General features: G+C 41.8%; 1 protein-coding gene across 1 annotated transcript; it reads right to left on the bottom strand.

Moving 5' to 3' along the window:
• Positions 1–5: 5 nt before the first annotated feature.
• Positions 6–24,908, bottom strand: LOC120020280 (protein-L-isoaspartate O-methyltransferase domain-containing protein 1-like). The gene is made up of 7 exons (XM_038963832.1): positions 24,770–24,908; positions 5,962–6,285; positions 5,640–5,806; positions 5,310–5,412; positions 4,865–5,036; positions 3,793–3,916; positions 6–3,073 (listed from the first exon to the last, which is right to left on the bottom strand). Exons 2-7 carry the CDS (start codon positions 6,099–6,101, stop codon positions 2,685–2,687), a joined length of 1,095 nt encoding a protein of 364 aa, XP_038819760.1. The 5' UTR covers positions 6,102–6,285; positions 24,770–24,908; the 3' UTR covers positions 6–2,684.
• Positions 24,909–25,294: the final 386 nt, after the last annotated feature.

Genomic DNA, 25,294 nt, shown 5'->3' with positions numbered 1-25,294 from the left:
AAATATGAAGTCTGTGACCTTTATTTTGTGTATGTACAGAGGGAACAACTGACACCATTTCAACAATGAACTGCCATCACACTGAGATATCAACAAGAGCCTGATAAGAAAAAAAACAGAACAATAGTTCTGCCTTTCTACAAATTAATTGAAGGCAAGACCATAACATAGGCTTGGAATTGGGTCTTTACTGTGGGGACCATTTGGGGAACCAAACAATCCTATCAAGTATTACTGTACATATGATAACGCATCACCTCTGGTACATGGGGTAATATGACTCCTGAATTATGTCCACCATAACTTTGCCGTTTTACCAATTGTAAATAATGATTTCAACAGTTTCATGTGTACATAATTTAGCATCTCTGCATTTTTCAGAGATTTGATTATTCAAAATGATGACTGTAAAAATGTGTTGTTTTTGCCAATCAGAGCCATACGGTTCTGCTGCTTCTTTTTTGTAGTTAAAGTAATTTATGTATTATTGCTTACAATTCAAACGTTTTCCTGGCAATGCGAACACTGCTCAGGTCATGATGGAAAAAGGTCTACAGGATCTTCACAATATACAATAACCAATATATAGAAATCAACTAACCCCATGTTAAACCAAATAGTATACACTACACCAGAACAAGAAGGAAGGCTTTGAGCACATGCCTGTTTAGCCATAGAACTAACACAAGTGGAGTTTGGATCTACATACAAGAAGACTTCGCAGTGCCTTGTGACAGCAAGAGGGCGCTACAACAACAAATCAAACCTAATCCAAATGATTTTATAACCAAACGTATCATAACCAGCTACTGTACTGTTGTCATGTTCATACAAAATGTAACCTCAATAATATATCAACAACTATCATTTCAGCTATTGAAATATAAAAATTATTTCAAAGCAAGATCAATCAGGAATTTCCAAGTATGTGACGCAACTGTCAAATATGAACACAAACGTGACATCTACCAATGGGTATTGAGCATGCTATTCTTTTTCAAGCATTTCTGGAATGTACTGTAGAAGCACCCCATCATTCTTAGACTTCACTGTGGTCAGAATGTCCCCTTTCACTTTGCCATAAAACAAGAATCACTTGAGAAGGAGCGGATGTGATGGCATTTTAAAAGCCATCTCTTAAACTGGGAGTCTCACAATAAAATGATAATTGATACACGTACAGCTACCTGACTCAAATACCATGCGTCTTGTCATTTGCTCCCGTCCACAGTAAAAACACATACATCAACCCAAGGATGACAACTCTCTTTTCATGATTTAGGACAACAGAATAAGGTGCTTGCTATGTTGAATACACCAACAGTACAGAGAAAGGATTCCAAAAATCTCCCATCATTGTGATTTTGCGCTGCTGCAAATAGAAAATACAGTACAAAACAACGTATTGTGAGTTTTTGTGCCATGACCCGCCTCGGGTCATTCTTTGTGGTTTAAAAACACACCACCTCTTTTCATATACAAAGTAATAGTATATCTTTGATCATGTAGGACATCACCTCCAAATGATCATGAGTGGATGTCTTGTGGGCCAAAGATGACAAACATGACCTTTAAGAGAATCCATACCACTTATCACTACACAATATTATTATTATATGACTCAAATTCCCCTGAGTCCATAGCGGGTTTTCTTGTTTGTTCTGAAGTACTGTAAGTGTTAAGGTCCTCATGATAAAGAACTAGAGATGCTGTGCCGGGGGAAAAATAGATTCTCGGATCAAGACATTTATGAGAAGGCCATTTTCATTCACCATTAGAAAAATGTTCATTAATTAGATTCCCCAGTAGCCTAACCACTGGCATGATGATTATAAACCCTTCTGCAAGTCAGCAAAAAAGATGGGAAAAGAAGTCTGCTAGACAAATCACTCAAGGCCATAAAAATGTATCACCAAATTAAAATGCCTATTCATATAAAAGCTTAATGTATGTTACTTAAGAGCAAAGTGAGATAAAATATGAGGATATAACCATTCTGATAACACTCCTGATAGATTTACGAACTCCCTCTAGCTGAAATTACAAAGCAATCTAGTCCGAGTCCCACTGATCTCTCATCGTCACGCAGCATTATAAATCACTCTACTCAAACATAACAGTGTGAGGAAAGAACAATGAAAGAACTGCCCCTTCAAAGATTCATGAGAAAAATGTTTCATAAAATGTTCCATAATAGTCTTTGATTCAAATAATATGAGGTGTACATGCATTTGTCTCTGGTTCTTCCATTCAGCAATTGTACATCTTTATTCCGTAATAAGTTCTTTAAAGCTTCTAGAAAAAGTTGCAGTAAAATTATGGATCTTTTCATTATCATATTCTTAACAAATATAGTTAGCATTTTTTATTTTATACAATTTCATTTAGTGACAATTTGCTGGAATATTAACATCTACATCCTCAAAATATCTTTGAAAATGATTTTCCATTCAGTAGGCTTTGATATACAAATCCAAAACAATAGACAACATTTAAAAAAAACAGATCATAGTATCCAAGACAACCAGGAAGTCTCTCAGTCTCCATTCCAGGTTCACCTTTAAGAGAAATTAAAAATAATGCTACATCTTTCTGCACTGAAAAAAGAAGACAGGAAAGTGAGGAAAAGCATCTCAGCAGGCATTGCATCCATTAGAACGGATGCCAGCAGGTTGAGCCATCAGTCATTTTTCTCGGTAGTGTAACAGATAGGCCTTCAGCGATTCAGGCAGAGGTAAAGTCATGATTTTATCTCGCAGTAGATTTACTGCCTTCAGTATCTCAATGCTGCCAATGTCTCTCTCCTCCTCCTTCTCCTGCGCCTCCTGCTCCTCCTTGTGCTGCTCCTCCTCGATCCGTTCGTCCTCCTCGCTCTCCACGGCTTGGGGGATCAGCTGGTTGCCCACAAAGACGTAAGTGTTAATACGTCGCCGCCGGCAACGCCTGCGCTTGCGTTTCTGGGGCGCCCTCTGCACCAGGCCGTTGTCAGGGCTCTCCTCGTTGGTCAGATCTCGGAGTGTGCGGCGGATGTAGATGCGAGACAGGTCCTGAAGGCTCCTGACAGACACCGGGGCTGAGGAGGAGAGAGACAAAGATGGAAGGTCAAATCACATTAGCCAAATAACATTCTCTATTAAGATTCAGCACACAAGAGCTCCAAATATTGTCCGGTCATTTGGGGACAATACTTATTTAACCTTTATTTCGACAGGGAATCATGGTGAGACCAAAGTCTCGTTCTCAAGAGCCTTGCATTCACAACAATAAATGCAAAAAAACGAATATAAACATCAATAATACACATCAATATACAAACTTCATCTTCATTTATAGAAAAATAAGTAAAGGAAAAATCCATTAGTGCTTGAAATATTTTGTATTATGTATCCACCCTGCAGGGCAGCAAGGCCTCTACAGTCAAAGCAAAGTTATTATTAATATTTATTTATTTATTGAAACGTCCATCTTTTAACTTTAAATAAATCCTTTGACTTAAAAAGTGTGGCTTACTTTACACTTCAAAAGATAGAAAAACTAAACAAAAGGGGGAATTGTGCTAATGTGGCTTTTTACAGAGAACAGAACAGAAAATAACAGGTTCATATTCACTAATGCACACCGTAGCAAAATGCGGCAAAGGGAAAATGAAAACAAGTATTTTTCAGGGGACGAATAACAGGTACTCTGTCCCTGTTTCAGTTCTCTTCCTTTTGATGCCTAGTGAATAAGACCCAGGGGATAGAATAGAAAACGGGGGGATCGAGTAGAGAACGGGGGATAGAGAGGACTCACGCAGTTCTACTGTATCAGGCTTGCTTCCCTCAGCTCTGTTCTGTTGGACCAGAGGAGCGAACGACACAGCCAGGATATTCTTACTCTCCCAGGAACACTGACCAGTCCTGGTGATCTGGGTCAGCTGCAACAAGAGACAAAAGAGTGACAGTTACTGTATAGCGACCACGATAACAACAGCATCAGGCCATTGAGACAACGGAGAACATATACCAACCATGTTAACACCACCAAATCCACTAGACACATACCAACCACAACACCACCACCATTCCACTAGCTAATGGAGAATTTATACCAGCCATGATAACAACACAGTCAATAACCATGACAACAGAGCGACAACATCACGTGTATTATATGCATTTTTAGTTCCACACCAGAAAGGGACATTGGTGCTTTCAAATCAAATATCTACTTGACAAAAAGCTGGTTTTGGCCGTGATATAGAGGCGTTGATCCAGAGGAAATGTGGTGTACCTAAGCTTCTTAAGCTGCCACAGCCCTTTGGCCTCAATTTCTCCTCATCAAAACCTTGCATCTCCTTATTGCGCCACCAAACCAACCTGGCAACGTAGGAGTTTCAACCGTTTTCAGAAAAACAACATAAGCAGCTAGACTTTCCATTTTACAGGATGAAGGACTGTGTGGGCTTCTGCAAGCCCTTAAAAACATGTTTTGGGTTCCCTTCCCTGCTTGAGTGCCACACAATGTCATTCTTTTTCAAGTGTTGTTGCTATTTACCAATTTCTCAGAGGACAAAAATAGAGAAGACTGATGGTGTAAGTCCCCGTTCAGGGGCTTCTGATGCACAATAACAACGGCTGGGAATCATAAGATCATTGGTCATTGCAGGCCACGGCTATTTCACTTCATCTGCATCCGAAATGGCACTCTAGTCCCAAATAGTGCACTTCTTTTGAACAGGGCCCTCGTCAAAAATAGTACACTACAGTGAATAAGTTGCCATTTCGGATGCAGCCTCTGTGATTCCCGATGGTCACGGCATCATCGTGAATAACGATGATGTTTATGTTTTCTGCAATATTCAGAGGCGTTCTCTACCGCTTACCTGATCTTCTATAGGCATCACTAGAATACCCCCCACTTTGAGCAGGAGTTTCATGTAATTTTCATGATCCTTCTGCACCCCCGCACCACAGTAGATACGGTCGTATTGGTGGCTGTCTGACGAGATCTCCAGACAGTTGCCCACCATGAAGATGGGTTCACAGAACTCAAACCTGACAAAAACAAAATAAAAAGTAATACAAGTAAGCCAATTCGTTTTTCTATCAGTCTGAGAAGAAACGTAAAAATAAACAAACAGATTTGAACACATTCAAATGTATTCCATTTGCAAGACACAATCTTAAGGCGGCAATTTCCATGTCTGGGAGTTGGCAGGCACATAAATACTAACTGAACTGCAGCTAGTTATTTGACTAGAGTTTCACTGCATGCACCATTACACCCTACATAACATTTGTAACACTTTGATTAAGCATCCAACTCACTTATCAAAGCTGTCACTATTCTTGATGAAGTCATCCAGTTTCTCCTTGGCGTAATCCACCACATCCCTGTGGAGCTCAACTCCATGGTTCACTCCAAATGGACCTGCAATTTTTTTTTTTTACATTTCATTATCAGTGATTACACATCATTTATGAAAGAAGATGCGAGTCTGTGTTTGACTTCATATGCTGTTCATGTGTGTTATTTAAGCATAGGTTAACTCATTAGGGCTAGAGCATCAATGTATATCATCACTATATAATAATCAAATCAAGATTTCCCTGAAAGCATAGGTTAAATTGAAGAAGAAAAAACAGCAGCATCATTACCTATGATGAGTCCCACCATGGTGCTGAGGTACCCAGTCCCACTGCCCAGGTTGAGGAAGGACAGTCCCTGCTGCAGCTTCAGCGCCTCCATCACCTCAGAGTAGATACAGGGGGCAGACAGGTGAATGTTGCCATGCTTCCAAGCCAGGTCCTTGTAGGCATTGTCCCTGCAGTATTGATAAAGTGTTAGCTTCAGGAACATCTTTACTAAGGGGCAAATCGTAACTTCCACTTAGTCTTCAATGTACATCAATGCAAGTTAGAATTCTCCCCCAAGACAAAACTGAATATGCTGTGCAGAGCATTATGGGTACTGTAGTACCTGTAGCCAACCAGGTAGTAGTCCCCGCGGTCGATGGCCCTGAAGGCCTGCTCCACGTGGTCCGTACGGATGTACTGCGCCTCCTTCAGGTTGTCAATCAGATCATCGTTGTCCTCCCCGGCACTCACCGCACCCCCCATGGCGAGAAAGAAACAGTAGAACAAAAAGCGGGTGCAAAACTCTTCTTTCCAAAAGTGGAGCGCTGTGTTGTTGTCTTAATGTGGCATGGAAAGATGAAGAGGACACCTGAGGGACTGAGTGGTTGTGTTCTTCTTCTTCCCTCGGGGCCACTTCACACCATTGTCATATCAAGACAGGCTAACTCTAGGGAATTGAGAGAGAGGGAGACAATGTTGAGAGATGTAAGATTAGAAGTATAGCAGGGGACGTCAGTCTGTGGATAGACCCAGAAGGAATTACCCATGTAGTTACAGATGGAGACTACGTAGAGAAATGCATAGGCATCCTATTCAACTGGTCAATACCCGGAAGAAACAATCCACACACTTACTTCCTTTTTAAATGCAATTTTGGGACAGAACCATAAGTGCATAGAGATTTATCCAAGCAATATCAAAGCTCTTTTGCTAAATGTTGATGTGGAGTGGTCCCTTTCACTATTGAGACTGGTCGATACACAAACATTCCTCTAGATAAATGTGTCTGTACTTTCTGTGACAATGCATCCATTTTAACTTTAGAAGTGGAGGGAGAGAGAGAGAGACACAGCTGCATGTGAGCTCTCACATTTTTCAACATGTTTTTTACAAAAAGATAGATTTGGAGTTAGATAAACTTGGATTTTTCAGCAGGGATATATACAGGATGCTACCCTCCACAGCATAACCTTCACTCCAGGTCAAACCTACAACTTAATTTTGGACAAAATTACCTGGAAGGATTAATACACCATCCAACCTGGAACTGAGACAGACCAAATACAACTTAAAATGTGGAAGCCTTTGAGCCCAACAAATGGCAGGCTACCCCACCCAAATCCGGAGGCCTTGAAGCCCCCTCCTGCTGTTCAGAGATCTACTGAAATAAAAGCTTCTCCCAAGTGGGTGTGACACCTACTCCCATTGCCTGCTGCACTGCTGCTTGGATTCCACCTGGCGATCTGTTCACCGTCTGCCCTGCTTGTCTCCCCCTGTCTGGTACAGGTACCCCCACCACACTCCCCCCTCTCTCCCAAGCACACAGGCACTGTTGGGGCGAGTGACTCTGAACTTACAATTGCTAGCCCCAAGTCGTTATATATTTTTTCTTGTGCATTTTGCCTCATGACTCCTGCATGCTTTGTTGACTATGACCTTTCTTGTTTACCCAACCGTGGGACAGACTGTTTGTTCCCACACTCGGGATTATGATTCTCTATTGGTTACACTGACTTTTGGCCTCCCATCCTATTCTAACCACCTCTCGCCGGCATGTTACCGGATGAAATTGCTGTATAATAATATGATCTTGTTGCCATCTAATGCACATTCAAATGTTATAAATCAACACAGCAGAGCTCTCCCTGTCCTCTGCCGTGCTTGTATTACTGTTGATATCTGGAAATGTGCATGTACACCCTGGCCCATCTACTGCTGCTAGCCCCAATTCTGACTTGTGCTCCGATATCGGTTTCCCGGATTTCTGCTCTCGTAAAAGCCTGGGTTTTCTGCACGTTAACACGAGAAGCTTATTATCTAAAATGGATCAATTGAACGTGTGGGTTCACAGCTCCAATCCAGATTAGTTGGTCATTACTGAGACATGGTTAAGAAAGAGTGTTTTGAATACTGATGTTAACCTTTCTGGTTATAACCTTTTTCGGCAAGACAGATCTTCCAAAGGTGGGGGAGTGGCAATCTTTTCCAAGGATCACCTTCAGTGCTCGGTTGTCTCCACCAAGTCTGTCCCCAAACAATTTGATTTGCTGGTTTTAAGAATTAAACTTTCAAATAGCTCTTTGTTGACTGTTGCTGGGTGTTATTGTCCTCCATCAGCACTGGCCTGTACCCTACCTGCCCTAAGCTCTCTCCTGACCCCTTACACTAAGTCTGAATTTGTCCTGCTAGGTGACCTAAACTGGGACATGCTTAAACCAACTGATCAAGTCCTAAAGCAATGGGACTCCCTAAATCTTTCTCAGATTATTACCAATCCCACAAGGTATGACTCCAAATACCCAGAAAAGGCTACTCTCCTCGATGTTATCCTCACAAATAATCCTGGTAGGAATCAGTCTGGTGTTTTCTGTAATGATCTTAGTGATCACTTTTTTCCATCCTGTGTTTGTAATGGCTGCTCAGTGAAACAACCTGTCCTGATTTGTCATAGACGCTTGCTAAAAAACTTTAATGAGCAAGCCTTCCTTCATGACCTGGCCTCTGAATTGGTATAGAATCAGATTGATCCCCCTCTGTCAAAGACACTTGGACCTTTTTTTATATTTTCAGTAATATTGTTAACAAACACGCCAACATAAATAAAATGATAATTTTAAAAAGCAGGTTAAGCACCTGGTTCGACTGTGATCTTGCAGAGTTACTCCACCTCAATAACTGCATTTGGCGAAAGGCTCGGCACACGCATACTCAGGCTGATTATCTCTCGTTCGGTCAAATGAGAAACAAGTACTCTGGCTATCTGGAAGGCCAAAGTTAGTTACTTTAAGGAGCAGTTCTCTCTCTGTGGGTCTAACCCCAAGAAGTTCTGGAAAATGGTTAAAGACCTGGAGAAAACCCTCCTCCTCACAGCTGCCCATGTCCCTTAAAGTTGATGTGGTTGTTACTGACAAGAAGCACATGGCTGAGATTTTTAAATCACCACTTCATTAAGTCAGGATTCCTATTGACTCAGCCATGCCTCCTTGCCCGTCCAACATTTCCTCATCTCCCACCCCTTCTAATGCCACTAGCCCCGATGCTCCTCCCTCTTTTTCCTCTGCCCCGCTACAAAGTTTCTCCCTGCAGGCAGACACTGAGTCCGAGGCGCTAAAGGAGCTCCTTAAACTTGACCCCCAAAAAACATCTAGGTCAGATGGTTTAGACCCTTTCTTCTTTAAGGTGCTGCCCCTATAATCGCCAAGCCTGTCTCTCCGGGGAGGTTCCCATTGTTTGGAAGGCAGCCACGGTTCGTCCTTTATTTAAAAAGGGGGAGATCAAGCTGATCCTAACTATTAAAAGGCCTATTTCTATTTAGCCTTTTTTATCAAAAGTGTTGGAAAAACTTGTCAATAATCAACTGACTGGCTTTCTTGATGTCTATAGTATTCTCTCTGGTATGCAATCTGGTCTCCGCTCAGGTTATGGATGTGTCACTGCAACCTTAAAAAGGTCCTTAATGATGTCACCATTGCCCTTGATTCTAAGCAATGTTGTGCTGCTATTTTTATTGACTTGGCCAAAGCTTTTGATACGGTAGACCATTCCATTCTTGTGGGCCGGCTAAGAAGTATTGGTGTCAGAGGGGTCTTTGGCCTGGTTTGCTAACTACCTCTCTCAAAGAGTGCAGTGTATAAAGTCAGAACATCTGCTGTCTCAGCCACTGCCTGTCACCAAGGGTGTACCCCAAGGCTCGAACGTACACGCCACGCTCCTCTCAATTTACATCAACAACATAGCACAGACAGTAGGAAGCTCTCTCATCCATTTATATGCAGATGATACAGTCTTATACTCAGCTGGCCCCTCCCCGGATTTTGTGTTAAACGCTCTACAATAAAGCTTTCTTAGGGTGTCCAACAAGATTTCTCTACCCTTAACCTTGTTCTGAACACCTCCAAAACAAAGGTCATGTGGTTTGGTAAGAAGAATGCCCCTCTCCCCACGGGTGTCGTTACTGCCTCGGAGGGTTTAGAGCTTGAGGTAGTCACCTCATACAAGTACTTGAGAGTATGGCTAGACGATACACTGTCCTCACAGCACATATCAAAGCCGCAGGCTACAGTTAAATCTAGAGTTGGTTTCCTCTAACGTAATCGGTCCTCTTTCACCCCAGCAGCCAAAATAACCCTGATTCACATGACCATCCTACCCATGCCAGATTACGGAGAGGTAATTTATAGATCAGCAGGTAAGGGTGCTCTCGAGCGGCTAGATGTTCTTTACCATTCGGCCATCAGATTTGCCACCAATGCTCCTTATACAACACATCAATGCACTCTATACACCTCTGTAAACTGGTCAACTCTGTATACCTGTCGCAAGACCCACTGGTTGACGCTTATTTATAAAACCCTCTTAGGCCTCACTCCCCCCTATCTGAGATATCTACTGCAGCCCTCATCCTCCACATACAACACCCGTTCTGCCAGTGACATTATGTTAAAGGTCCCCAAAGCACACACATCCCTGGGTCGCTTGTCTTTTCAGTTTGCTGCTGCTAGCGACTGGAACGAGCTGCAACAAAACACTCAAACTGGACAGTTTAATCTCAATCTCTTCATTCAAAGACTCAATCATGGAACACTCTTACTGACAGTTGTGGCTGCTTTACGTGATGTATTGTTGTCACTACCTTCTTGTGCGGTTGTCTGTGCCCAATAATGTTTGTACCCTGTTTTGTGCTGCTACCATGTTGTGCTGCTGCCATGTGTTGTCGTCTTAGGTCTCTCTTTATGTAGTGTTGTCTCTCTTGTCATGATGTGTGTTTTGTCCTATATTTTTATTAAAGTGTATTTTTAACCCAACCCCCGTCCCCACAGGAGGACTTTCGCCTTTTGATAGGCCATCATTGTAAATAAGAATTAACTGACTTGCCTAGTTAAATAAAATGATAAATAAAATGAATTAGAAGCCCATGCCTTGCTTTACTAGCTTATACAATGACATTAGGGAATATATTTTTCATCAGCTGTCCAGCCAAAACAATAATTTTAACAGTCTAGATTAAAATAAAGTGCAGCATTTCATCAGGTAACAATACCCTTTCTTTTTAAAGTGCCTAAATATCTTTTCATCTACTGTACTTTGCTTATACATACTGTACTTTGTTTATGCATACATGTGCATTGATGTGTGTATTATAGATGATGCCAAAGGAAATACAGTACCATGTTTGACAGATTTTTTTGTGTGTTTCAAAACTCTTTGAGTGGTCCACAATGTGTGTGTTAACTGTATTTTGTATTGTCAATTATTGTGGAGTGACACTTAAATACGTTTTTCGAACTCTACTACAATTCAGATATCGTCAGTTACGTCCCTTTGGTGCTCAGTCCTTGATATCTAGTGAACTACCTCGTAAGCATATTAAACGTTAGAGGCAAAATGTATCCAAATTCCTCATGAGTTCATGCATGTTAACCACAATGAGATATTCATTCATAATACCGGAAAACTTAAGTATAGTATTTTATGATGAAGCATCAAAATCACTGCAGGACAGGTAGCAACTAATAATTGAAGATATAATGCCCATTTCTGAGAGATGCAGCAGAGGAAGAAGACATGTCTTGAATTCTCTATCTGCTTTCTCAGCATCTCCACCTGACATATCCCGAGTCAGCTAATAAAGATTACATTCGGAGGTGACATTGTAGAAGTAGCAGCTAGCAGGCTAGGCCTTGTGGAGAGGTAATTTTCCATTGTCTCTCCGTTCACACACTGGCAAAATAAATAATTGCTTAATTCTCACCAACGTGTGCTAGTACCGTACGGTGTTACAGAAGCAGATTTTTGTCCTTGCTCTTTAAACCCTCCCTGAAATGCATAGCCATGCAGGGTGCACCACAAAGAGTAAGAGTGGCGCTACGCCACCTTGTGGACTGGCTGCGGCACTAAGTAAAAATTCAGCAGGGCACAAAGTTGTGGACTGTAACAGGTAGAATAAGTTAATAGTCAGCTCTATTAAAATACATTTTAAAATCGGCAAAACTCTAACATTTGCCTACATAACGTGACCCAGATTTAATGACAAATCATGATAATTTGACATGGTTAAACAGAATGTGTGCCTGAGTTGACCTACTGGGCTTATAGTGAAGTCAAGAGAGCCAGTGGCATCATTAGGACTGGGTTTCAGCCCCAAATGTTTTTGAATTCAGCCTTGAACCTTTAGATATATAGATATATCATACATATGATAGAGATATCTCTAAGTATGTAGACATCACTTCAAATGAGTGGATTTGGCTATTTCAGCCACACCGGTTGCTGACAGGTGTATAAAATAAAGCACACAGCCATGCAAATCTCCATAGACAAACATTGGCAGTAGAATGGCCTTACTGAAGAGCTCAGTGGCTTTCAACATGGGACCGTTACAGGATGCCACCTTTCCAACAAGTCAGTTTGTCAAATTTCCTCCCTGCTAGAGTAGGGCTGGGCGATATGGCCAAAATATCATATCATGGTATTTTTCAAATTTGGTCTTAAGTTTTGATTAATAAAAGTTCTAAATTTGCTTTATGAGTAGTGCGTGACCCTAGGGTGGCAACACATACATTCTAAACTATTTCAATGGGTCTTTCTCCATTCTGATTGTTTTATACTGTTCAATTCAACCTAAAATAATTTCCTGCATTTCCATCAATTTCTGCATTTCCTGCACTCATTTCAGATCATTTCCACACTGCCACGATATGGGCAAAAATACTAGGCCTTATTTTTAACCAAATGTTGCAATTGCGATTTAGATCAAAACACTTGGGTGAACTTTTGGAATCATGGAAATAGAATGTTTATTCCGATTCTATACTTAGAATGTAAATACTAGTGGGCACTTTGAATAGTGTTGAACAACGAATGATGAGTTATTGTGACAGGGTAAGAACCAAAGTGATGTTCAGTGTTTCCTCGGGGACCCTATAATCTTTGGCTACATTAACTAGCCAGCTAACTATTGATTAGCATTAGTGGCTAACACGATTTAGCTTAACTTGCTAAGAAAATACAAACTAGCTATTTGCAGATGTAAGAAACACAAACTAATATTGTAATTATAGAACGCTAGAACAGATTTATATTAAGATCAAAGTGGAAACAACATCGTTGTCATCAACATTGTTGCATGTGCTGCATTGACCATGCAGACTGAACGGAAGTGTCTCGTGGTCAAGCAACAACAAATGCGCTCCTTGAGAGACAGGGGGTGGGACTAGGTCTGTGTGGAGAGCAGCATGGAGAGAGAGAGCGGAGAGGGATGAGTCAAGTAGCGGAGTAAACTATAAAAATGGACGTTACACACGGCGAATAACATTTAACAAATCAAACATTAAAATACCGTTATAGAAGGTAAAGTAAAAACCGGTCCGTGCATAAATACCGGTATATAGTAAAATACGGTATACCGCCCAGCCCTATGCTAGAGCTGCCTTGGTCAACTGTAAGCGTTGTTATTGTGAAGTGGAAACATCTAGGAGCAACAATGGCTCAGCCACGAAGTGGTAGGCCACACTAGAACACAGAACGGACCACCGAGTGCTGAAGTGCGTAGCGTGTAAAAATCGTCTGTCCTCGGTTCCAACACTCAATACAGAGTTCCAAACTGCCTCTGGAAGCAACATCAGCACAAGAACTGTTAATCTGGAGCTTCATGAAATGGGTTTCCATGGCCGAGCAGTCGCACACAAGCGTAACATGCTGACTAGACCGGGCGAGCATGTGGACTTTGTTCACCCACACCAGACGCGATCAGGACACGCAGGTTGAAATATCAAAACGAACTCTGAACCAGCCATATATTTTTATTTTATTTAACTAGGCAAGTCAGTTAAGAACAAATTCTTATTTACAATGACGGCCTAGGAACAGTGGGTTAACTGCCTTGTTTAGGGGACAGGTCAAAAAGCATTAAACATTTATGGCAATTTAGCTAGCTAACTAGCTTGCTGTTGCTAGCTAATTTGTCCTGGAGATAAACATTGGGTTGTTATTTCACCTGAACTGCACAAGGTTCTCTACTCCGACAATTAATCCACAGATAGGAGGGTAAATGTTTGTTTTCTAGTAATCTCTCATCCTTCAGGCTTATTCTTCTTTGGACTTTATATGGCAGTTGGCAACAACTTTAAAAGGTGTATTACCACAACCGACTGGAGTGTGGACCTCAGTTCATCTTTCAAATCACCCACGTGAGTATATGCTCCTAAAAACCAATGAAGAGAAGGGAGAAGCAGGCCTTGCAGAACCAAGATCTATTTTAGCGCCTGGCTACTCAGACGCTTGTTGACACGTGCGAGCAGTGTGGGTGCAATGATTTAATAACATGTATGTGTAAAAAAAAAATGCAACACACGAAAGTGGTGTGGTCAGTATGTAAGATCACCATGTGCAATACCAAGCTTCAGCTGGAGAGTTGTAAAGCCATTGTACTCCAGAGCAGTGGAAACGCGTTCTCTAGAGTGATGAATCACTCTTCACCTGCTGGTAGTCTGACAGATGAATCTGGGTTTGGCGGATGCCAGGAGAACACTACCTGCCCCATTGCATAGTGCCAACTGTAAAGTTTGGTGGAGAAGGAATAATGGTCTGGGGCTGTTTTTCATGGTTCGGGCTAGGCCCCTTAGTTCCAGTGAAGGGAAATCTTAACGCTACAGCATACAATTACATTCTAGACGATTTTATGCTTCCAACTTTGTGACAAGAGCTTGGAGATGGCCTTTTCCTGTTTCAGCATGACAATGCCCCTGTGAGCAAAGCAAGGTCCATACAGAAATGGTTTGGTGAGATTGGTGTGGAAGAACTTGACTGGCCTGCACAGAGCCCTGACCTCAACCCCATCGAATACCTTTGGGATAAATTGGAACGCCAAACGGCTAGCCAGACCTAATCACCCAACCTCACTAATGCTCTTGTGGCTGAATGGAAGCAAGTCCCCCAAGCAACATTCCAACATCTAGTGGAAAGCCTTCCCAGAAGAGTGCAGGCTGTTATAGCAGCAAAGGGGGACCAACTCCATATTAATGCCCATGATTTTGGAATGAGATGTTCTATGAGCATGTGTCCACATGCACTACATGACCAAAAGTATCTTCTGACAGTGCCACTGTGCCCCCCTGTGGACTGAAGCTGAACTTTACCACACACACACACACACAATATTTAACCCAGTTTAAAATTAGCTATGTTGAGGTGGTAGAACTGACAAAATTAAATGAATCATAACCTATTCCATTCTACAGGTAAACATGCTTGGCTCATGTCTGATATTTTTTTTTTTACATAGGCTATGTAACTACTTGAGTGTTTATTTTTATTACTCTTTATTCACTTAGCTACTTACATGTTCTATTGTTTTGCATTGTTGAGAGGTTAACCTGCAAGTAAACATTTCACTGCACTATATACTCCATGTATATATAACAAATACACTTTGAACTTAGAAGGGAAGGGGGAGGGCAGCCAGAAAGAGAGGGGGAAAGATGGCCAGCTTTGTGGTTAGATTGTAGGTGAACAAAACATTGAAAATGCATAGTCCCTAAGAGGGGCAATCAGCAGGTGCTACGTCCATTTTTGGACTTGTAAATTAATGATATGTACCCATTGATTCTTGAAGAATAGAACTCCTCATGAGCTTAGATGAACACTGTTGCACCCCATCAGAACCTAAAATATAAGCTTGTTTTACCACAATGTTTGTAAACAAAGTAAAATGTAAACAAACACTATATAGCATTTAAAAACATGCTTAAAACTCAAATTTGTATATTATGGTTGGTCAGTCCTTGCATCCATAGCTGTCTATAATTTGAAAGAGGTAACATTTCTCCAGCCCCATCCCTCAGCTTTTTACCAAAACAGGGTCAGGGAGTATGTTTTGTTATTGTTTCAACTGCTGATTGCCACTGTCCTCAAAATGTTACGTAATCTAAAAATCTCACATTCATTTAGTCAGTTTTACCAGCTAATCATAGAGGTCTTATAACTTATTTTATTCTACATGTAAAAAATGTGCTCATGGCTATATGAATATAAATAGACTAGGGCAGGGGTATTCAACTTCAACCCTACGAGGTCCAGAGCCTGCTGGTTTTCTGTTCTACCTGATCATTAATTAAACACACCTGGTGTCTGAGCTCTAAATCAGTCCCTGATTAGAGGAGAACAATGAAAATATGCAGCGGAACTAGATTGGGGCCCAGAGTTGAGTTTGAGAGGCCTAGGGGCTATGTAGCTTCTTGTCGGTCATGTTTGGAGTTGTGTTGCGCTGTCATGCGGACACTTGCATTTTTACAGTTTGAGCACACAGTAAGGCTGGGCGATATATGAACAAAATCGCATATCACGATATTTGATGTTGTATTTTGGGATAATAAAAGTTCTAAATATGCTTTATGAGTAGTTCATGACCCTAGGGTAGCAACACAAAGTATATGTGATTTCAATTGGGCTTTCTCCATTTATACTGTTAAATCTAACCCCACCCCACCCCCAAAAAATATATTTAAAAAAGATATACATAAAAAACTAAAATCTGCATTCATCAATTTATGCACTTTTATTAAAATTGTAACACTGTGCCATGCAGCGGGCCCAAAAAAATATAGCCTTAGTTAATTAGTGAACTGTTGGAATCATGGAAATAATGATTATTCTAATTCTAGAGTTGGAATATAGCGGGCAGCACCTTGAATACATTGTTGTTTTGACATGACAACGAAGGAATAAACCAGGGAGGAATTATTAACAGGGTAGGAACCAAAGTGTTGGTCAGTGTTTCCAGGTGACACTAATTAGATGCTACATTACTTTTTAATTCTTTTTTTTTACTTCATGTAGCTAGCTAGCCAACATGTTCATACTTCGCCTATTCCTCTCTGATAAGATACCGTTGCTCAAACATGCGTATCTAGGCCTACACTAGCACTGGTACCAGGCAGAATTAGCTAGCTACGTTTGCTCTGACTCTTAGTACATTTAGCAAGCTAGCCCACTAGCGATTAGCAGCTAACACAAATTATTTTAAATCAAATTTTAATTGTCACATGCGCCAAATAAAACAGGTGAAATGCTTACAAGCCCTTAACCAACAACACAGTTAAGAAAATACCAACAAAACAAAAAAAGATAAGAATAACAAACAATGAAAGAGCAGCAGTAAATAACAATAGCGGGGCTATATACAGGTGGTACTGGTAGAAAGTCAATGTGCGGGGGCACCGGTGTTGAGGTAATATGTACAGGTAGGTCGAGGTAAAGTGACTATGCATAGATTACAAACAGAGAGTAGCAGCAGCGTAAAAGAGGGGGTGGGGGGGCAATGTAAATAGTCTCGGTAGCCATTTGATTAGCTGTTCAGGAGTCTTATAGCTTGGGGGTAGAGGCTGATAAGAAGCCTTTTGGACCTAGACTTTGCGCTCCATGTCCACTTGCCGTGCGGTAGCAGAGAGAACAGTCTATGACTAGGGTGGCTGGAGTCTAACAATTTTTAGGGCCTTCCTCTGATACCGCCTGGTATAGAGGTCCTGGATGGCAGGAAGCTTGGCCCCAGTGATGTACCGGGCTGTACGCACTACCCTCTGTAGTGCCTTGCGGTCAGAGGACGAGCAGTTGCCATACCAGGCAGTGATGCAACCAGTCAGGATGCTCTTGATGGTGCAGCTGTAGAACTTTGAGGATCTGAGGACCCATGCCAAATCTTTTCCGTCTCCTGAGGTGGAATAGGCTTTGTCGTGCCCTCTTCACGACTGTCTTGGTGTGTTTGGACCATGATAGTTTGTTGGTGATGTGGACGCCAAGGAACTTGAAGTTCTTAACTTGCTCCACTACAGCCCTGACGATGAGAATGGGGGCGTTCTTGGTCCTCCTATTCCTGTAGTCCACAATCATCTCCTTTGTCTTGATCACGTTGAGGGAGAGGTTGTTATCCTGGCACCACACGGCCCTATAGGCTGTCTCATCGTTGTCGGTGATCAGGTATACTACTATTGTGTCGTCGAAAAACTTAATGATGGTGTTGGAGTCGTTCCTGGCCATGCAGTCATGGGTGAACAGAGAGTACAGGAGGGGACAAGGCACGCACCCCTTAGGGGCCCCTGTGTTGAGGATAAGCGTGCAGATGTGTTGTTACCTCCCCTTACCACCTGGGGACGGTCCGTCAGGAAGTCTAGGATCCAGTTGCAGAGGAAGTGTTTAGTCCCAGGGTTCTTAGCTTAGTGATGAGCTTTGAGGGCACTATGGTGTTGAACGCTGAGCTGTCGTCAATGAATAGCATTCTCATATAGGTGTTCCTTTTGTCCAGATGGGAAAGGGCAGTGTAGAGTGCAAAAGAGATTGCATCATCTGTGGATCTGTTGGGGCGGTATGCAAATTGGAGTGGGTCTAGGGTTTCTAGGATAATGGTTTTGATATGAGCTATGACCAGCCTTTCAAAGCACATCATGGCTACAGACGTGAGTGCTATGGGTCGGTGGTCAATTAGGCAGGTTACCTTAGTGTTCTTGGGCACAGGGACTATGGTGGTCTACTTGAAACATGTTGGTATTACAGACTCAGTCAGGAACAGGTTGAAAATGTCAGTGAAGACACTTGCCAGTTGGTCAGTGCATGCTCGCAGTACACGTCCTGGTAATCTGTCTGGCCATGCGGCCTTGTAAATGTTGACCTCTTTAAAGGTCTTACATCAGCTGCGGAGAGCGTGATCACACAGTTGTCCGGAACAGCTGATAAGCTCATGCATGTTTCAATGTTACTTGCCTCGAAGCGAGCATAGAAGTTATTTTGCTCGTCTGGTAGGCTCGTGTCACTGGGCAGCTCTCGGCTGTGCTTCCCTTTTTAGTCAGTAATAGTTTGCAAGCCATGCCACATCCGACGAGTGTCGGATCCGGTGTAGTATGATTCGATCTTAGTCCTGTGTTGACGCTTTGCCTGTTTGATGGTTCTTCGGAGGGCATAGTGGGATTTCTCATAAGCTTCTGGGTTAGAGTCCCGCTCCTTGAAAGCGGCAGCTCTACCCTTTAGCTCAGTCCGAATGTTGCCTGTAATCCATGGCTTCTGGTTGGGGTATGTACGTACAGTCACTGTGGGGACGACGTCCTCGATGCACTTATTGATAAAGCCAGTGACTGATTTGGTGCACTCCTCAATGCCATCGGAAGAATCCCAGATCATATTCCAGTCTGTGCTAGCAATCGCTCATTGAGTGCGGTTTTTGTTTCAGCATCGGTCTGAGGTGGTATGTAGACTGCTACAAAAAAATACAGATAAACTCTCTAGGTAGATAGTGTGGTCTCCAATTTATCATGAGATACTCTACCTCAGGCGAGCAAAACCTTGAGACTTCCTTATAGATATAATGCACCAGCTGTTGTTTACATATATGCATAGGCCCCTGCCCCGTGTCTTACCAGAGGCTGCTGTTCTATCCTGCCGATAGAGTGTATAACCCGCCAGCTGTATGTTCTTAATATTGTCATTCAGCCACGACTCGGTGAAACATAAGACATTACAGTTTTGAATGTCCCGTTGGGAGGATATAAGTGCTTTCAGTTCGTCCCATTTATCTTCCAGCGATTGAACGTTAGCTAGCAGGACGGAAGGCAAAGGCAGATTAGCCACTCGTCACCTGATCCTCTCAAGGCACCCTGATCTTTTTCCGCAAAACCTCTGTTTCCTTCCCCAGCGAGGATCTGGCCCCAGTCGGGTGTCTGTAGTATATCTCTCCCGTCCGACTCATTGAAGAAAAACTCTTTGTCTAACCTGAGATGAGTAATCGCAGTTCTGATGTCCAGAAGCTCTTTTCGGTCATAAGAGACGGTAGCAGAAATATTATGTACAAAACAAGTTATGAACAATGCGAAAAAACAAACAAAATAGCATGGTTGCTTGGAAAATAAACTAGCAGATAATTTGCAGACTGTAAGATACACAAACTAATAATGTATAGAACACTTGTGAAATAATGCAGGTCACCAAAATTGTTGCATCCATCTGACCATGCAAGGTTAAAGGCAAGAAAGTACTCGCAACTGCTCTCTCCTTGAGTGACAGGGGGCTGGGCTTGGTGTGGTTAGCTGCATGCAGCAGCAGGAGGGCGAGCGAAAGATGACTCAAGTAGAAAACGGAGTGAACTATAAAAACAGTCATTATAAGAGACAGCAACAGAGGAGGGCAGACAAGAGACAGCAACAGACAGAGAATGCGATGGAGATAGTCAGAAGAGAGAGTATCACCTAAGCTGCTCTATGGATTCTAATTACTGCACAGAGAGAGAGACTCATTGGACAGGTCAAAGTCTGTTTGAAGTTGAAGGGTTTTGGGCAATACACTGTAGATGTACAGCGCATTCGGAAATTTTTCCACATTTTGTTACGTTAATGCCTTATTATAAAATGTATTAAATTGTTTTTTTCCCTCATAAATCTATACACAACACCCCATAATGACTTGAACCCGATTAGAAATTTTTGCAAATTTATAGCACCTTTGGCAGCGATTACAGCCTCAAGTCTTCTTGGGTATGACGCTACAAGCTTGGCACACCTGTATTTGGGGAGTTTCTACCATTCTTCTCTGCAGATCCTCTCAAGCTCTGTCAGGTTGGATGGGGAGCGTCGCTGCACAGCTATTTTCAGGTCTCTCCAGAGATGTTCGATCGGGTTCAAATCCAGGCTCTGGCTGTGCCACTCAAGGACATTCAGAGACTTAGACGAAGCCACTCTTGTGTTGTCTTGGCTGTGTGCTTAAGGTCGTTGTCCTGTTGGAAGGTCATCCTTCGCCCCAGTCTGAGGTCCTGAGCGCTCTGGAGCAGGTTTTCATCAAGGATCTCTCTGCACTTTGCTCTGTTAATCTTTCCCTTGATCCTGAGTAGTCTCCCAGTCCTTTACGTGCCTTTTGGCAAACTTCAAGCAGGCTGTCATGTGCCTTTTACTGAGGAGTGGCTTCCGCCTGGCCACGCTACCACAAAGGCCAGATTGGTGTTCTGCAAAGATGGTTGTCCTTCTGGAAGTTTTTCCCATCTCCACAGAGGAACTTTGGAGCTCTGTTATCGGATTCTTGGTCACCTCCCTGATCAAGGCACTTCTACCCAGATTGCTCAGTTTGGCCAGCTCTAGGAAGAGTCTTGGTGGTTCCAAACTTCTTCCATTTAAGAATGATGGAGGCAACTGTCTTCTTGGGGACCTTCAATGCTGCAGAATTTTTTTGGTACCCTTCCCTAGATCTGTGCCTCAACGCAATCCTGTCTCGGAGCTCTATGGACAATCCTTCGACATCATGTCTTGGTTTTTGCTCTGACATGCACTGTTCTAAAAACCTATTTTCGCTTTGTCATTATGGGGTATTGTGTATAGATTAACCTGTTTGGGCTGCAGGGGCAGTATTGAGTAGCCGGATAAAAGGTGCCCATTTCAAACGGCCTCGTACTCAATTCTTGCTCGTACAATATGCATATTATTATTACTATTGGATAGAAAACACTCTAGTTTCTAAAACCGTTTGAATTATATCTGTGAGTAAAACAGAACTCCTTTTGCAGCAAACTTCCTGACAGGAAGTGGAAAATCTGAAATCGATGCACTGTTCTAGGGCCTGCCTATTAAAGTCCTTGATATTTATTAGTTTAGATGCACTTCATACGTCTTCCACTAGATGTCGAAAAGCAGTGAGAGAAGAAATTGAGTGTGTAACTTGATCTGGGGTCGCATAATAGCTCTTGGCATGACGTGTCACCAGTTTCCTGTTTTCTGGAGAGCGCGAGAAGGGACCTGGATTTGCCTTCTGATAAGCTGTCGTTATGGACGACTAATATCTCCGGCTTTGATTTTATTTGATACATGTGACAATATCATCGTAAAGTATGTTTTTTCAATATAGTTTAATCAGATTATTGAAATTTTTTCAGGAGTTTTGCTGTGTTCCGTTCTCTGAGTTTGTTGACGATGGAGAGATTCGCGCCACTTGGCAAGTGTGCTTGCTAAATCGAGAGGGAAAAAGGCCGTTCTAAAACCAAACAACGATTGTTCTGGATAAAGGACCCCTTGTACAACATTCTGATGGAAGATCAGCAAAAGTCGGAACCATTATATGATGTTATTTCATATATCTGTCGTACATGTGAACTAGTAGTTTGCAGCCAGGTTTTGGGCACGCTCTCGCCATAACGTAAACTGCATATCGTAATGAAGTTATTTTTAGAATTCTAACACGGCGATTGCATTAAGAACTAGTGTATCTATCATTTCCTATACAACATGTATTTTTTTGTTATGTTTATGAATAGTTATTTGGTCAGAATATGTGTGTCAGAAAAAGTGTCAGAAAAATATCCGGACGTTGTGGGAAAAAGATGCTACGTTAGCACAATGTATAACCACTGATTTCAGCTCTAAATATGCACATTTTCGAACAAAACATAAGTGTATGTATAACCTGATGTTATAGGACTGTCATCTGATGAAGCTTATCAAGGTTAGTCAAAAATTATATATCTTTTGCTGGTTTGTTACGATCACTAACATTTGCTGCTGGTAAATGGCTTGTGTTTCTGGCTATTGTGGTAAGCTAATATAATGCTATATTGTGTTTGCGCTGTAAAACACTTAAGAAATCGGAAATATTGGCTGGAATCACAAGATGCCTGTCTTTCATTTGCTGTACACCATGTATTTTTCAGAAATGTTTTATGATGAGTATTTAGGTATTTGACGTTGGTGTCTGTAATTACTCTGGCTGCTTCGGTGCCATTTCTGACGGTAGCTGTGATGGTAGCTGCAATGTAAAACTGATTTATAGCTCAAATATGCACATTTTTCGAACAAAACATAGATTTATTGAATAACATGTTATAAGACTGTCATCTGATGAAGTTGTTTCTTGGTTAGTTTGGTTGGTTCTTGGTTAGTTAGGTTGGCTTTGTGCATGCTACCTGTGCTGTGAAAAATGTCTGTCCTTTTTTGTATTTGGTGGTGAGCTAACATAAATATGTGGTGTTTTCGCTGTAAAACATTTTAAAAATCGGACATGTTGGCTGGATTCACAAGATGTTTATCTTTCATATGCTGTATTGCACTTGTTAATGTGTGAAAGTTAAATATTTCTAAAAAATATATTTTGAATTTCGCGCCCTGCACTTGAAGTGGCTGTTGTCATATTGTGGCCGGCCTCGGGCTTGCAGCCAGAAGAAGTTAATGAGAGATAAAACATTTAAAAAATAATCAATTTTAGAATAAGGCTGTAACGTAACAAAATGTGTAAAAAGTCAAGGGGTCTGAATACTTTCCGAATGCACTGTATGTGTTCCAAAGTAGAGTGTTCCAGAATCTCACAGTTGCTACTGTAATTGAGTATTGGCAGTGTCTGCTTTGGGAGGAGGGAAGATCTAATCTCTCAATGTTCATCTCCAAGTGCCCTAAATTCATGCATTTAGCTGTTGAAATTAATTTTTTTGCTGGGGGAGAATGCCCCCAGACCCCCCTACTGACTTTGGGCTAAGCCCAAAATGTCTTCAAATCCTAGAACCACCCCTGGAGAGAGCATGCAGTGACATGTCATGCGCCTTTCTAAGAACAAGACAAGGACAACCGGCTGGGCAGGGTGATGAAACATGTAACCGATCCTGGGACAACCCAATAACATGCTCAGTGAAACTATCTATACACAATGCCATGCTCTATCTGGATGGGGCCAAGATGTAGGCTAGGCCGCTAGGTTGTACAGTGTTACTTAAAGTGCGGATGGGGGTAAATAAATTATGATTCACAGTTAATTCTGGGGTCATTCAGGGACAGTAGAAATTTAAATCTACTTTTATTTCCCCTGGTACTACAGAGTGATTTGTTAATGAACACTTGATAGTAGGCTGTCCACTAGCCTAATGTTAGTTTGTTCACTTAGCTCTCCAAACTAGCTATGGATTTTGCTAAAACGAATATGCCTAGCTACATCTAGAGGGGGGGAAAAACTCAACGAGTTGTTGTCAGATACATTACAATTTAGCCTCTGTAGGCAGCTAATGTAGTCTGATGATACAATGTATTAATTGGCTAGTTCTCATCCACGACTGACATAACTATTTGAAACCAATCAGCCGCTTTCTAGTACAGACACAGGGTGTACGTTTTCTAGCCAATCATCTTACGAGTGTACCATGTTAGCTATATCTGCACTGTGTGTGATGGGAAAAAAACAATAACAGGAAATGGGCAGGATATAATTTTTTATGGTTAATAACTATCAAATTGATAACACTGAAATTAGCTTCATAATGTAGCCCGCTGATTACCTAAATTGCATCTGCTAACGACGCGTTACCCAACGTTAGGTTAAAACCTACTGTACGTGTTGTTGTGATGCGTTATTTTAATCATGCATTAAAGACACAACACATTTTAGTTACCCTAACTAACATTTCAGGTTAGTACTACTAGCTAGTGTTGTTATGTAAGCAAAGCGTGACAAAACACATTTCACACAACGTTAGGGCCATAGCTAATATCTACCAGCATTGCAGGTTAACGTTAAATAATGTGGACCAAATAGCATGTCACATCTTGAACGTTGCCAACTGTAGCTAGCTAGCTTGCTCGATGGCTGCTTTTCAGTCGAATGATGGCCATGATCAACTAACTTAGTTAACTAAAATAGCTAGCTAAGTATTGACGAAATAATAGGCAAAAATTACATTGCGATTCATGGTGAAAGGGTTGGTTAAGTCGAGTTGACAGCTAGGCATTGTTGTAAAAAGATGTCAACAGTCTCTTGAAATTAGGTTTAGCACATTGCTAATTATGCGGGCCCAAACAAAGTCTGTGCGTCACCAACTCAGACAAAGCAATGGTAGCTAACGAGCGATAGCTGGTCAGCTACCATTAGCGAGTAACCACTTTCTAACAACATACAAAATGTCGACATTGCACTTTAGTTTGGAAAATACTCACAGCGCCGAGTCAAATGAATCAATTCAGTCCCAGGGGTGGATGCACTTCAAAGGAAAAAACCAAGGTCAGCTAGTTTAACGAGCTGTAGTTTGTGAAGTGGTGACTAGCCTGCCAGTCGGTTCTTCACTCCGAAAGAACACAGCTGAGAGGATGTAAACACATGTCACGTGCTGTTGGCAGACGTAGGCAGACAGGCGTGTGTTTTGCGCTGCCACAGAAACAGCCTAATGATTGCCTCAAGGGAAAACTTTGAACCAGGGTAAAACATCTAATACATATCCCCCTGAGACCCAGGGGCAATACATTGTTGTCCTCTCTAGTGGACATTAGTTATTGGTCTTTATCTCTGAGGACATACAAGCCGCTGTATGAAGTCCTGTTGTCCCTTTGAGAGGACATTCTGGGCTTTTCAATTATACTGAACAAAAATATAAACGCAACATGTAGTTGGTCCCATGTTTCATGAGCTGAAATTAAATATCCCAGAAAGCTTATTTCTCTCAAATTTTGTACACACATTTTTTA

This window comes from Salvelinus namaycush, chromosome 25 (assembly GCF_016432855.1).
Source record: "Salvelinus namaycush isolate Seneca chromosome 25, SaNama_1.0, whole genome shotgun sequence".
In the NCBI taxonomy this organism is placed as follows: Eukaryota; Metazoa; Chordata; class Actinopteri; order Salmoniformes; family Salmonidae; genus Salvelinus; species Salvelinus namaycush.
The sequence above is the reverse complement of the archived record's forward strand: the minus strand, read 5'-3'. Positions and strand labels throughout refer to the sequence as shown.